This window comes from Nyctereutes procyonoides, unplaced genomic scaffold, assembly GCF_905146905.1.
Source record: "Nyctereutes procyonoides isolate TBG_1078 unplaced genomic scaffold, NYPRO_anot_genome, whole genome shotgun sequence".
Taxonomy (NCBI): Eukaryota; Metazoa; Chordata; class Mammalia; order Carnivora; family Canidae; genus Nyctereutes; species Nyctereutes procyonoides.
In genome coordinates this window covers 49,463,777-49,479,039 of record NW_026575125.1, presented here as the reverse complement: position 1 = coordinate 49,479,039, position 15,263 = coordinate 49,463,777, and the positions used below count along the sequence as shown (strand labels likewise).

The following is a 15,263-nucleotide window of genomic DNA, read 5'->3' as shown; positions in this document are numbered from 1 at the left end:
CTGCTTTTTTATCCAGTCTGAAACCCTGCACCTTTTGATGGGGTCATTAAGCCCGTTCACGTTCAGAGTTACTATTGACAGATATGAGTTTAGTGTCATCATGATATCTATTCAGTCCTTGTTTTTGTGGATTGTTCCACTGAACTTCTTCTTAAAGGGGAATTTTAAGAGTCCCCCTTAAAATTTCTTGCAGAGCTGGTTTGGAGGTCACATATTCTTTCAGTTCCTGCCTGTCTTGGAAGCTCTTTATCCCTCCTTCCATTTGAATGAGAGCCTTGCTGGATAAAGTATTCTTGGTTGCATGTTCTTCTCATTTAGGACCCTGAATATATCCTGCCAGCCCTTTCTGGCCTGCCAGGTCTCTGTGGAGAGGTCTGCTGTTACCCTAATACTCCTCCCCATAAAAGTCAGGGATTTCTTGTGTCTTGCTGCTTTAAGGATCTTCTCTTTATCTTTGGAATTTGCCAGCTTAACTATTAAATGTCGAGGTGTTGAACAGTTTTTATTGATTTTAGGGGGGGATCTCTCTATTTCCTGGATCTGAATGCCTGTTTCCTTTCCCAGATTAGGAAAGTTTTCAGCTATGATTTGTTCAAATACATATTCTGTCCCTCTGTCCCTTTTGGCACCCTCGGGAATCCCAATTAAATGTAGATTTTTCGGGATCCCTGGGTGGCGCAGTGGTTTGGCGCCTGCCTTTGTCCCAGGGCGCGATCCTGGAGACCTGGGATCGAATCCCACATCGGGCTCCCGGTGCATGGAGCCTGCTTCTCCCTCTGCCTGTGTCTCTGCCTCTCTCTCTATCTGTGTGACTGTCACAAAAAAAAAAAAATAAAATAAATGTAGCTTTTTCTTCCTCAGGCTGTCGTTTATTTCCCTTAATCTATTTTGATGGTCTTTTAATTGTTTGTCTCTTTTTCCTCAGTTTCCCTCTTTGCCATCAACTTGTCTTCTATGTCACTCACTTGTTCTTCCACCTCGTTAACCCTCGTCATTAGGACTTCTAGTTTGGATTGCATCTCATTCAATTGATTTTTAATTTCTGCCTGATTAGATCTAAATTCTGCAGTCATGAAGTCTCTTGAGTCCTTTATGCTTCTTTCTAGGGCCACCCGTAGCTGTATAATAGTGCTTCTGAATTAGCTTTCTGACATTGAATTGTAATCCAGATTTTGTAACTCTGTGGGAGAGAGGACTGTTTCTGATTCTTTCTTTTGAGGTGAGGTTTTCCTTCTAGTCATTTTGCTCAGTGCAGAGTGGCCAAAAACAAGTTGTATTGGGAAAAGGAGAAAAAGAAAGGAGAGAAAGAAGGAAAGAAAATAGTAAAATAAAAAAGAAAAAAGGAAGAAAAAAAGGAAAAAAGTGAAGAATAAGAGAAGGAAAAAGAAAGAAAGGGAAAAAAGGGTGGGGGAAACAAACAAATCAAAAAGCAAAAAAAAAAAAAAAAACACGGGGGAGTATCTTCTGTTTCTGTAGACTTTAAGTCCCTTGACTTCCCCTGGAACTTGTCCGTCTAGTTGGTCTTCTGGGGGAGGGGCCTGTTGTGCTGATTTTCAGGTGTTAGCACTTGGGGGAGCTGCTCTGCCCCCTGCCTGGTGCAGGGCTCAGTGGGGGTTGTTTACCCCATGAGGCCCCAGGAGGAACAACCACAGTGGCAGCGGCCAGCTCTGGAGCCCTGGATTCAGCTCCCGCAGTAGCTACAGAGCTCTCCACTGCAGGGGCCTGGAGGCTCCGGGGTGGGGCCGCTGATCTGCTCAGCTCCGGGCAGGAGCGTCCTTGCTGTCCTGGGCCCTCCTGGCCTCTGCCTGTTCCGGGAGGAGGCCGGATCCTGGGCTGTGTCCCGGCGCCCTGTGCTCCGGAGCCTGCGCTGTTGGATTCGCGCTCCTGGCAGCGCAGCCGCCTCTCCGCGGAGCCTCCGCCAGAGCCCCTCCAAGCTGCTCCCGGGTAATGCCTGCGCGCGCTGCAGCCCTTTAGGGGGCTCGGCGCTCTCTCCCCGGTGAGCAGTTGCTCTGTTAGTGTCCCAGGGAGCCCGAGGGCATCCCGCCCTCCTGGGTCCTGCTCTAACTCCCTGGGAGCGCCTTTCCACCCGGGAAGGTTGGCGCAGCTCCTGCTTCTCCGGGACGGGGCTCTCCTGTCCTGGGGACACTCGCCCCGGCCTCAGCCCGGCTCCTCGCGGGGCCCCTCCCCCTCGGAGGCCTTTTGTTTCTTTATTTCTTTTTCCCCGTCTTCCTACCTTGATAGAAGTGCGAACTCTTCTCACTCTAGCATTCCAGCTGTTCTCTCTTTAAATCTCAGACCAAATTCGTAGATTTTCAGGATGATTTGAAGGTTATCTAGGTAATTTGGTGGGGACAGGTGACTTGGGGACCCTACTGTTCTGCCATCTTGCCTCTCCCTCTCCAAATTGGTTTTAATGACTGAGGTTTGACTATATGCCACAATTACATAGAACATCAAGTGCTTTTTAAGACCAGTAGTAAGGATCTTGTAAAGAACTGATTGATATTCAGCGATTTATTTTTTTTAGATTTTATTTATTTATTCATGACACACACACACAGAGAGAGAGAGAGAGAGAGAGAGAGAGAGAGAGAGAGGAAAAAGCAGGCTCCATACAGGGAGCCCGACGTGGGACTTGATCCCCGGTCCCCAGGATCACACCCTGGGCCGAAGGCAGCGCTAAACCACTGAGCCAACCGGGCTGCCCGATATTCAGTGATTTAAATAAACTGAGTGGCTATTATGTCTCAGATACTGTCCTAGGTTCCAGAGATACAAAGATAAATACAAATAATCCTAGTCCTCAAAGAAATCTTATAATCTATTAGCTATGTTTAGTCTCTGAATTTAAGTGACTTTTTAATATTTTGAAAATTGAAGTGTAGTTAATGCATAATGTTATATGACTTTCAGGTGTACAACACAGTGATTGGACAAGTCTATACAGTATACTTTGCTTACCACAAGTGTAGCTGCCATCAGCCATTATATTTTTAAACTTGTTATTATGGAAAATTTCCAAGATGTTTCTATGTTAATAGACAAATGGTTCCCCATTTACCCATTACCTAGCTTCAATAACTATTAAACTCATTATCAATTATTTCAATCATACCTCCACCCATTCCTTTCCCTCTCCTATTGTTTTGAAGCCAATTCTAGACATCATATCATTTCATCTATAAATATTTTAGGATGTGTCTCTAAGAGATAAAGATTCTTTTTAAAAACATAACCACATTATCATTATATGCCTAAAATTAATGTGTTAATATCATAAAATATTTGGTCATTATTAAAATTTACAGTTTTCTCATTATCTTTGTTTGCATTCCCTTCTAATATATCATAGAGCCTGTGAAGAAGAGGTAAAATATATGCTTGGGTAAAATTCATATCACGAAAAAAGTTAAGTCATCAGTCCAATATTATCTAAGTCACAGATATTTCCCAAAGACTTTAACTGAAAAAAAAATATTACCTCCAGATACAAATTATATATAAAGCAAAAGCAAAACAGAGATATACTCTTACAGAGTTTTTATCTAAATAGAGAATAAAGAGATTAGTGATTACTTCTCTGAAAGCTATCCCTAATCAAGACTTTGAATAGAGCTTTCTTTCAAATCATTAGGAGATAGTGAATTTCGTTAATGAAAAATTGGTGACTCAATTCTTCCACCAATTGTTAAGTTCTTGATGTCTTATGCCATAGAAACTGAGCAGAAAAATATTTGAATATTTTCGACTGAGCCCTACAGATTCACAATCAACAAGCTGACTAGGTTATATTTTTCTGTGGGAGAGTAAGATACATAACTGTATATGTTTCATATTAAGAAGGGGGGAAACAGATGCAATATCATAGTAAAGTCATAGCTAACATTATTAAGGGCTTAGCAAGTGCTAGGCACTCTTCTAAGTGTTTTCACATAATTATTCATTGAGTCATCACAGCAACCCCATAAAGTAGGTACTACTATATTCTCATTTACAGATGTGGAAACAAAAGCCCAGGTTACACATCTAACAAGTGGCAGAGCCAGGATATGAACCGAGGAAGATTGGCCCCAGAGCCTGTATTGATTTTATTCACCATATTGTACATCTCACAACTTAAGATTTATATTGAAAGTTACTATGATTTTCTTAATGGCAAATATATCATTTCTGTGGAAATAACTTACTTGTTTTCAGATTCTGGCATTTGAGAAACTCTTGGGAAAACTAGACAAAACAAACACCTGTATGATAAAGTAATACAAAAAGTGATGCTTAGGAAAAAACATGTGAAAGAATTTTTACCAACTTACTAATCTTGATTATCCCGGGAGGCAAAAGTGAGAAAAGAGAGGGTAAAGAGGAGACTAATTTAATTTTACTTATAGGTCTTTGTATTGTTTTAATGGTTGTAATGAAAACATGCAACTTTGTAATTTAGGAGAGTAATTTAAGAAAGTAACTTAAAAACAAAAGTACTGCTTATGACAAATTCTTAAATAGTTTCACTCTTTATATCATTGCTCCAAGTCATCTGCTAGAGCATCAGGTACGATGTACAACTCTTAATATTTTTCTTAAGGAACATGAACTGGCCTTTGGGTTCCACATAAACTGGGTGACCATTCTTTCAAAGGGATCTGACAGCATAATAACGAACTGACAAAATAAGGTAGCTTATAATGTTTTAAGTGCTAAAAATCTTTTTTAAAAATACCATCTATCCTGAATGATTTTAGATATTTATCTGACAAAGGCATGCAAGTATCTCAAGACTCCTTTGATATTTATTTCTGTGACTCCATTTCCTTTCAAAACCATGGCCAATGGTCAATGTAGTTGACCAATAGGAGAACCACTATAAGATCCTTTTGATTTCCAATTATTTGCCACTGACACATTCTCAGTCACATCATTAGGAGTTTATCATGTCCTAACCTCACCCTTTATCTCACTATTGTATGTAAAAGTTCCCTTTTGATAAACCATTTTCCTTCACAGAAAGAGAAAAGTGGGAAAAACAAGTCAACTGATATCTTTTAAAAAATATTTATTTGAGAGAAAAGAGCATGTGCGCACAGCAGGGGGGAGGGGCAGACAGAGAGGGAGAAGCAGACTCCCCCCTGAGCAGGAAATCCCACTTGGGGCTTAATCCCAGGACCCTGGGTTCATGACCTGAGCCAAAGTCAGAGGCTTAACCAACTCAGCCACCCAGGCACCCCAACTGATACCTTTTTTTTAAAAAAAAAAACTTTAAGCATCCCTATCAAATTTCCAAACATAATTTTCACAGAAATAGAAAAAAAATCCTAAAATTCATCATGGAAACACAAAATACCCTGAATAGCCAAAGCAACCTTGAGAAAGAATAATAAAGCTGGAAACATTCACACTTCCTGGTTTCAAACTATACTGCAAAGCTATAGTAATCAAAGCAGCATGGTACCAACACAAAAATAGTAACATAGACTAAAAGAATAGAATAGGGATCCCAGAAATAAACCCATGTATAAACCATGTATATACGATGTTAACTAATATTTGAGAAGAGAACAAAGAATACTCAATGGGGGAAAGATAGTCTTTTCAATAAATTCTGCTGGTAAAACTGAATATTCACTCACAAAAAATGAAATTGGGCTACTAACTCTTACTGCTCACAAAAGTTAACTCGAAATGGATAAAACACTTAAGACCTGAAACCAGTAAAACTCCTAAAAGAAAACATAGGGGAAAAGCTCTTTGACAGTGACTTTTTGGATACAACACTCAAAGTACAAGCAAAAATAAACAAGTGGGACTACATCAAACCACAAAGTTTCTGCATAGCAAAGGAAACAAAATGAAAAGGCAACCTGTAGAATAAGACAAAATATTTGCAAACCATGTACTTGATGAGGGATTACTATATAAAACAAATAAGGAGCATATACAACTCAAAAGAAAAAAAACAAATAATCTGATTTTAAAATGGGCAAGGGACTTGAATAGGCATTTTTTTCCAAAGAAGACATGCATGGTCAGCAAATACATGAAAAGATGTTGAACATCATTAATCATCAGGGAAATGCAAATCAAGACCATAATGAGGTATCACCTTACACCTGTTAAAATTGCCAGTATCAAAAAGACAGATAAGTTTTGGTGAGGATGTGGGAAAGAGTGAAACCTTCAACATTCTTAGTGGGAATATAAATTGGTACAGCCACTGGAAAACAGTATGGAATTTCCTCAAAGATTAAAAACAGAACTACCATTTGATCCAGCAATCCCACTTTTGGGTATAGATCCAAGGGAAAAAATCACTATCTTGAAAAACTATCTGAACCCTCATGTTCATTGCAGCATTATTCAAAATAGCCAAGACATGGAAACAACTTGTGTCCACTGATAGATGAATGGATAAAGAAAATTGATATGTACACACACAGAGGAATATTTTTTAATTTATTTATTCAGGAGAAAGAGAGAGAGCACACCAGTAGGGGGAGAAGCAGAGAGAGAGAATCTCAAGCAGATTCCACACCCAATGCAGAGCCCAATGTGGAGCTTGATCTCACAGCCCTAAGGATCATGACTAGAGCTGAAATTAAGAGTCAGATGTTTAACCGACTGAGCCAACCAGCCATATAAAAGAAGGAAATCCTGCCTTTTGTGACAACATGAATGGACTTTGAGGGCATTGTGGAAAGATAGACAAAGAAAGACAAATAATGTATTATCTCACTCATGTACTGAATCTTTAAGAATTAAAAAGCAAAACAGAAACAGAATAGAATGGTGTTTGCCAGAAGCTGGGTATGGAAGAAGTGGGGAAATGTTGGTCAAAGGTTACAAACTTCAAATTATAAGATGCACAAGTTCTGGGGATCTAATGTAGAGCATGGTGACTACAGTTAACAAGACTGTATTATATATTTGAAAGTTGGGAAGAGACTAAATCTTAAATGTTCTTACCACACACAAAGAAATAGTAATTTCATGAGGTGATGAATAATTTAACTAATTTTGTTGTGTTAACCATTTCACAATATATGCATGTATATCAAATTATCAGGTTATACACCTTAAACTTATACAATGTTATCTGCCAATTATATCTCAATAAATCTTGAAAAAAATTTAAAATAACAATTGGTATAGTAGGCCTGATGACATCACATCAATACTATTTTGACAAAGTTTATAGACCAAGATTAAGATTAACAAGAAATCCTTCCACATCTACAGGATATGAATTACTTACTTTAAAGCTGTAAGGACTTGTTGTGGATCTTCTGAATATTGAGCTAAATATTCCAAAGCTTTTCCTGCCACAATTTGTTGTCCATTCTAAAAAAGACAAATATAATATGTGAAATTACATCTCAAAGTGATACTTACAAAATGTTACCTATATTCCTGTCCTTTAAAGGAGATGAAAAAAAAATCTGAACTTGTTCATTTTATATTATCAAAAGAGCTAATTCAAGATGGTAGAATGAAGAAACAATTCATTGACAAAAGGAGAATAGGTTCATTTTGGCCCCAGAAACCCACTCCTCACTATCCATAAATACTCATAGACTTGCCAACACTGCCATGAATGCACTAGGATTAATACTGTGCTCTTTATCCCTGTTCATTAGCAGTAACCGAAAGAACCCCAGACCCCAGATTATTTCTAGCACCCCAGTCTCCATAAAGCTCTATAAATCCCCTTTTTCCTCTTTTCCCATTTCTCCCCAACTCCCCCAATCTTTCTACTACACTCTCTGAAGTTTAGTTCATTATCATCAAAATCTTCTCTATGAGCAACCTCTTCCCTGAAAGTTCCCTCCACATTCTTTCTGTAATAGAAATCTAGATCCCATCAAGGATTGCTTCCAAAGAACCCCCTCATGTAGTGGCAATTTTTCTTTTGTCTCCCTTCTACTCCTAGGCCTGGAGATGAAGTAGGTGTCATTTTTGTTCTTCATTGATGTTTTAAAATTATTCTTCCTTTTCCTCCCTAAATCCCTAGCTTCGAACTTCCTGTCATCAGACTGTATCACCCACCATTCCTCATTGTGCTGATCCACCAGCTCTTAGGCTATTTCTTCTCATTTCTTGATGACTTATCTACTGCAAAGTTATTTTCTTGAAAACTACTCCTGCAAGAACCAACTTTACACTTGCATGACTCAGAAAGTGAGTGCTTCCTTGTCTCACTTCCTCATTCTAGTCCTGCACCCTGCTCTGTCTCATGTATTCTATTGACTACTATTTCCTACCTTTCTAATTCACTCCTTTCTATTACTCCAGCAATCCTTCAACTGCACTTAGACCTCCAATCCATTCATGCTACAAATTTTTCACTGTCCTTCATCCCCTTGATGTCCTCCTCCATGTTTAGTTTAAATTCCATGGGGATTAATTATAACTACTTCCTTGTTTCTTTTTTTATGTTTTTTTTAATAAATTAATTTTTATTGGTGTTCAATTTACCAACATACAGAATAACACCCAGTGCTCATCCCCTCAAGTGCCCCCCTTAGTGCCCATCACCCAGGCACCCCACCCCCCGCCCTCCTCCCCCTCCACCACCCCTAGTTCGTTTCCCAGAGTTAGGAGTCTTTATGTTCTGTGTCCCTTTCTGATATTTCCCACACATTTCTTCTCCCTTCCCTTATATTCCCTTTCACTATTATTTATATTCCCCAAATGAATGAGAACATACACTGTTTGTCTTTCTCCGATTGACTTACTTCACTCAGCATAATACCCTCCAGATCCATCCACGTTGAAGCAAATGGTGGGTATTTGTCGTTTCTAACGGCTGAGTAATATTCCATTGTATACATAAACCACATCTTCTTTATCCATTCATCTTTCGATGGACACCGAGGCTCCTTCCACAGTTTGGCTATTGTGGACACTGCTGCTAGAAACATCGGGGTGCAGGTGTCCCGGCGTTTCACTGCATCTGTATCTTTGGGGTAAATCCCAAGCAGTGCAGTTGCTGGGTCGGAGGGCAGGTATATTTTTAACTCTTTGAGGAACCTCCACACAGTTTTCCAGAGTGGCTGCACCAGTTCACATTCCCACCAACAGGGTAAGAGTGTTCCCGTTTCTCCGCATCCTCTCCAACATTTGTGGTTTCCTGCCTTGTTAATTTTCCCCATTCTCACTGGTGTGAGGTGGTATCTCATTGTGGTTTTGATTTGTATTTCCCTGATGGCAAGTGATGCAGAGCATTTTTTCATGTGCATGTTGGCCATGTCTATGTCTTCCTCTGTGTTGTTTCTTGATTTTGCTACTCCTCTTTTGCTCCATTGTATTCATCCAGCAAAACCTTAAACCTGGTTAAATTCAACTTTCTACTGACTTTTGTGCCTATATCCATGGAGCTGAAAGTGGCTGGATAAAAACTGTACAACTATTTCTTTATTTTAAAACTTCATCAAATAGGCCTTCATACTTATTGGGCAAGCAAGCACCCCACACTACCATGTCATTTGCTTTCTTGCCTTCCTGCATGATTAGTTTACACCTTATCTTATCTTCTCAAACTCCCTAACACCTCCTCTCCCATTCTCACTCTCAGGCAATGACTTTGTTTCCTACTTTGTTGAAAAACCTGAAGCAGTGAGGAAAAAAGCTTCCAGATTCCCATTACCACATTTATTCGTACACCAGGAATCATACCACATACTCTAACTCCTCAACTGCTTTCATGGATGAACTAACCATTTTCTTTTGCAAAGCCAATCCCTGAATTTATACACTTGTGCCCATCACCTCTCGCCTGTTTAAGGACATTGCTCTAACAATTCTCTTTTTTCTTACACACTGTCAATTTTTTGTTCTCTTACTGGGTCATTTCCATCAGCATATAAGCATTCTCATTCATTCCATCTCAAACAAACAAACTTCTCATCCTACTTCTCACACCAACTACCAACTAATTTCTTTTCTTTGTAGAAAATTCCTCTAAAAGAGTTCCATTAATTGTCTCTCAAAATGGAAAAGAGGTGAAAATCTTGTAGATAAATACATAAGAATTACCTCTAGAGCAAAATGGGCAGCTATACTGAGGAGCATTACAGGTGAATCTCTATCTGTAAGTAGCTCATTCTCTTTTGGATCTTCAGGTATTAATAATTTCTCCAAAGTAGTAATTGCCTGCAAAGCTGAAAAGGAAGGAAATAATATAAAAAATGAGATATTCTTATCAAAGATAATAGCTATATATGGTTAATTATAATACAGTGACTTTGGAACTAATAGTAAGAGCACTAATACCTTTAAAATATTAGTTAATTTTCATAAAGTCATCTAAATTGCTAAAATGTCAAGGAGGACTTGAATGTCAGAAAAATACCCAACTGAGCAATTCACCCCTGTGAATTTATCCCATGGATATACTTGCAAAAGTGAACAAAAACATACAAATATGGTTAGCATTTTTTAAAATATTTTATTTATTTATTCATAAGAGACACAGAGAGAGAGAGAGAGAGGCAGAGACCTAGGCAGAGGGAGAAGTAGGCTCTCCTCAAGGGGCCCCACATGGGACTTGATCTCAGACCCCGGGATCACACCCTGAGCCAAAGGCAGACACTCAACCGCTGAGCCACCCAGGTGTTCTGGTTCAGCAAGTTTTTTTGAAGATAGAATAAAAAGTTTGGGTGGTTTGAATGAGATGAAGACAGAACCAAAGCCAGGCACAGGCAGAGGACACAGTCCCACCAAGAGCCAATGATGGCAGTGAACGTATACTCAACATCCATCACCAGAGATAACCTAAGTCGACATGACATGCTGGCCTGGATCAATGAGTCTCTGCAGCTGAATCTGACAAAGATTGAACAGTTGTGCTCAGGGGCTGCCTATTGTCATTTTATGGACATGCTGTTCCCTGGCTCCATTGCCTTGAAGAAAGTGAAATTCCAGGCTAAACTAGAGCATGAATACATCCAGAACTTCAAAATACGACAAGCAGGTTTTAAGAAAATGGGTGTTGACAAAATAATTCCTGTGGACAAATGAGTAAAAGGAAAGTTTCAGGACAATTTTTAATTTGTTCAGTGGTTCAAGAAGTTTTTTGATGCAAACTATGATGGAAAAGACTATGACCCTGTAGCTGCCAGACAAGGTCAAGAAACTGCAGTGGCTCCCTCCCTTGTTGCTCCAGCTCTGAACAAACTGAAGAAACCTCTCAGCTCTAGCAGTGCAGCTCCACAGAGGTCCATTGCAACACAGGGAACTACTGCAACCCCTAAGGCTGGCCCAGGTGTGGTGCGAAAGAATCCTGGTGTGGGCAACGGGGATGACAAAGCAGCTGAATTGATGCAGCCAATGTATTGAAACTTACCGTCAAAGACTTGGAAAAAGAGAGAGATTTCTACTTTGGAAAGCTAAGAAACATTGAATTGATTTGCCAGGAGAACAAAGGGGAAAACAACTCCGTATTGCAGAGGATTGTGGACATTCTCTATGCCACAGATGAAGGCTTCGTGATACCTGATGAAGGGGGCTCACAGGAGGAACAAGAAGAGTATTAACAGCCTGGACCAGCAGAGCAACATCCGAATTCTTCACTCCAAATCATGTGCTTAACTGTAAAATGACCCCTTTTATTATTCTTAGAGGATTCACTAGTTTCTTTTCATGAGCAAACTACCTCTTCTTAAAGTGCACTTTGCAGAAGTTTCCATCCTTTTCCAATGAGTTTGAGTTAGGAGCTTCTACTCTATAGCAGAGCAGTATTAACATCTAGTTGGGTCACCGGAGGAACAGAGAGGCTGACCGTGTTGCTCACTGTGTGGACACTGGTAACACTCACTGCTGGAGAAGGTGCTTTTATGTCATACACTGAGATGGAGTCCTCAGTAGAGAAATGTAAAGACTGACTTGAATTTCAAGCTAATGTGAAATCTTGGCAGAGAACGTTTTAATAAATAAATGTCTTAAGAATATTCATTTTTTAAATTTATTTTTTATTCGTGTTCAATTTGCCAACGTATAGAATAACACCCAGTGCTCATCCCATCAAGTGCCCCCCCTCAGTGCCTGTCACCTCCCTTTCTACCACCCCTAGTTCTTTTCCCAGAGTTAGGAGTTTCTCATGTTCTGTCTCCCTCTCTGATATTTCCCACTCACTTTTTTTCCTTTCCCCTTTATTCCCTTTCACTATTTTTTATATTCCGCAAATGAATGAGACCATATAATGTTTGTCCTTCTCCGATTGACATATTTCACTCAGCATAATACCCTCCAGTTCTATCCACGCCGAAGCAAATGGTGGGTATTTGTTGTTTCTAATGGCTGAGTAATATTCCATTGTATACATAAACCACATCTTCTTTATCCATTCATCTTTCAATGGACACCGAGGCTACTTCCACAGTGTGGCTATTGTGGACATGGCTGCTAGAAACATCGGGGTGCTGGTGTCCCGGCGTTTCACTGCATCTGTATCTTTGGGGTAAATCCCCAGCAGTGCAATGGCTGGGTTGTAGGGCAGGTCTATTTTTAACTGTTTGAGGAACCTCCACACAGTTTTCCAGAGTGGCTGCACCAGTTCACATTCCCATCAACAGTGCAGGAGGGTTCCCCTTTCTCCACATCCTCTCCAACATTTGTTGTTTCCTGTCTTGTTAATGTTCAACATTCTCACTGGTGTGAGGTGGTATCTCATTGTGGTTTTGATTTGTATTTCCCTGATGGCCAGCGATGCGGAGCATTTTCTCATGTTCTTGTTGCCATGTCTATGTCTTCCTCTGTGAGATCTCTGTTCATGTCTTTTGCCTATTTCATGATTAGATTGTTTGTTTCTTTGCTGTTGAGTTTCATAAGTTCTTTATAGATTTTGGAAACTAGCCCTTTATCTGAAAGGTCATTTGCAAATATATTCTCCCATTCTGTAGGTTGTCTTTTAGTTTTGTTGACTGTTTCTTTTGCTGTGCAAAAGCTTCTTATCTTGATGAAGTCCCAATAGTTCATTTTTGCTTTTGTTTCTTTTGCCTTCGTGGATGTATCTTGCAAGAAGTTACTGTGGCCGAGTTCAAAAACGGTGTTGCCTGTGTTCTCCTCTAGGATTTTGATGGAATCTTGTCTCATATTTAGATCTTTCATCCATTTTGAGTTTATCTTTGTGTATGGTGTAAGAGAGAGGTTTAGTTTCATTCTTCTGCATGTGGATGTCCAATTTTCCCAGAACCATTTTTTGAAGAGACTGTCCTTTTTCCAGTGGATAGTCATTCCTGCTTTGTCGAATATTAGTTGACCATAAAGTTGAGGGCCCACTTCTGGATTCTCTATTCTGTTCCACGATCTATGTGTCTGTTTTTGTGCCAGTACCACACTGTCTTGATGACCACAGCTTTGTAGTACAACCTGAAATCTGGCATTGTGATGCCCCCAGATATTGTTTTCTTTTTTAATATTCCCCTGGCTATTCGGGGTCTTTTCTGATTCCACACAAATCTTAAAATAATTTGTTTCAACTCTCTGAAGAAAGTCCATGGTATTTTGATAGAGATTGCATTAAACGTGTAAATTGCCCTGGGTAACATTGACATTTTCACAATATTAATTCTTCCAATCCATGAGCATGGAATATTTTTCCATCTCTTTGTGTCATCCTCAATTTCTTTCAGAAGTGTTCTGTAGTTTTTAGGGTATAGATCCTTTACGTCTTTGGTTAGGTTATTCCTAGGTATCTTATGCTTTTGGGTGCAATTGTAAATGGGATTGACTCCTTAATTTCTCTTTCTTCAGTCTCATTGTTAGTGTATAGAAATGCCACTGATTTCTGGGCATTGATTTTGTATCCTGCCACACTGCCAAATTGCTGTACGAGTCTTAAGAGTATTTAAAACATGTTTCCATATTTCAAAATATAAAATGTACCATGACAGGAGATTTTACGTATTTGACATGGTGTCTGGGAAGGAAGGACCAGACCTCTGGATCTTTGGAATCTGCTGTTCACAGGCCTTGCAGGGCTGCTTGAATCCTCAAAGACCTAGACCTTGGCTCCAAAAGGGAAGTTTAAAAAGTTGCTCTGTAAAGCCATTTGGTGCCCTTGACCAATTGTATTCCTGCTCTAAGAAGCAAGAGGCATTGCTGCCTGGATGATGTGTTTTAGCCCTGAGATGTTTGAGTTGAAGAGCCTGAATTTCATTGAACATTTCTCTGATGATTTTTCCAGTTATCCCTGAAGTTTCTATATATTGTGTTTTTTGGGGAATGAGGTGTGTCCAGTTTTTAAATCTAACAACTACTTTTGGGGAATTGCCCACATCTCTGGGATTTCAATGGGAGTCATGTCCCATTTTACTGTCTTTTAAGTTTACATTGAACATGTTTCTCTTGTCTGCTCCCCTTGCCCACTGGGGACTGCTCTTTGGCTCCTTAAAGTTTGCTGCTTAGAGTGTAAGTTCAGCAGGCAGGTGGTTACACTACAAGTTCTTTCTGGACCTCTGGCAAAGGGAGTGACCAGTGAAGGCCATCGCTACATTAGGATCTGCACGGCTGGGTGTTCTCCGTACCTGCTGTCCACCACCCTCCACTGTTATCGGAATACTTTGCCAGTGCACTAATCTCTTTGGAGACAAAATTCATTAGCGTGATACTAAATGTTAAATTTCTTTTGCAGAAGATACAGTACCATGTCTTAATTAATTATTTATATTTAAAATATTTCATTCCTTAACTCTTCTTCATTGCTTTGCCCCTAGCCTATTCAGTTCCTTTGTTTGGCAGAATTCTGCAAAATGTGTATCACCCACTAGTGAGATTGTTCAGCCCCTGATGTATTTGTATTGATTTCTTTCTGGTGGTAGCTTGTCCTAAAATGTGTGTAGAAAGCAGATATTTTATGATAAAATTGTTGTGTAGTGCATGCTGTGTGGAATTCAGAGGAAAACCCAGATTCAGGGATTAACAATGCCGAAAAATGCCAAGTAACTAGCCATTGTTCAAAATAACAGTGGTGCTATTTCTCTTTTGTGGCCTTTAAGACTTTTGTTGCCCTAAAATTCCATTTTATTGGGAACCCATTTTCCACCTGGTTTTTCTTGACAGCGTTTTTTTCTACTTTAAACAGTTTCTAAATAAAATTCTGTATTTCAAGAAAAAAAAGGTAGAATAAAAATATAGAGCCAACCTAAATTCCATTAAATAATGGATGGGTTAAATACATTTTGGTACATTCATAAAATGGAATATAAAACAATAAAATTTAAAAATGAATGGTGATATTACTTTCTATTACATATCGTAAAGGTAGACTACAA

The 15,263-nt window shown here is 39.4% G+C and overlaps 1 protein-coding gene and 1 pseudogene across 1 annotated transcript in view; one reads left to right on the top strand and one right to left on the bottom strand.

Moving 5' to 3' along the window:
* TEX11 (testis expressed 11) overlaps window positions 1-15,263 on the bottom strand; it is a 360,742-nt gene that overhangs the window by 118,920 nt on the left and 226,559 nt on the right. Inside the window, exons 17-19 of the mRNA XM_055338036.1 lie at window positions 10,027-10,151; window positions 7,247-7,332; window positions 4,188-4,244 (exon numbers count right to left, since the gene is read on the bottom strand). Coding sequence (XP_055194011.1) covers window positions 4,188-4,244; window positions 7,247-7,332; window positions 10,027-10,151 — 268 coding nt within the window. The remainder of the gene's footprint in view (window positions 1-4,187; window positions 4,245-7,246; window positions 7,333-10,026; window positions 10,152-15,263) is intronic.
* Window positions 10,723-11,525, top strand: LOC129517740 (microtubule-associated protein RP/EB family member 1-like; annotated as a pseudogene).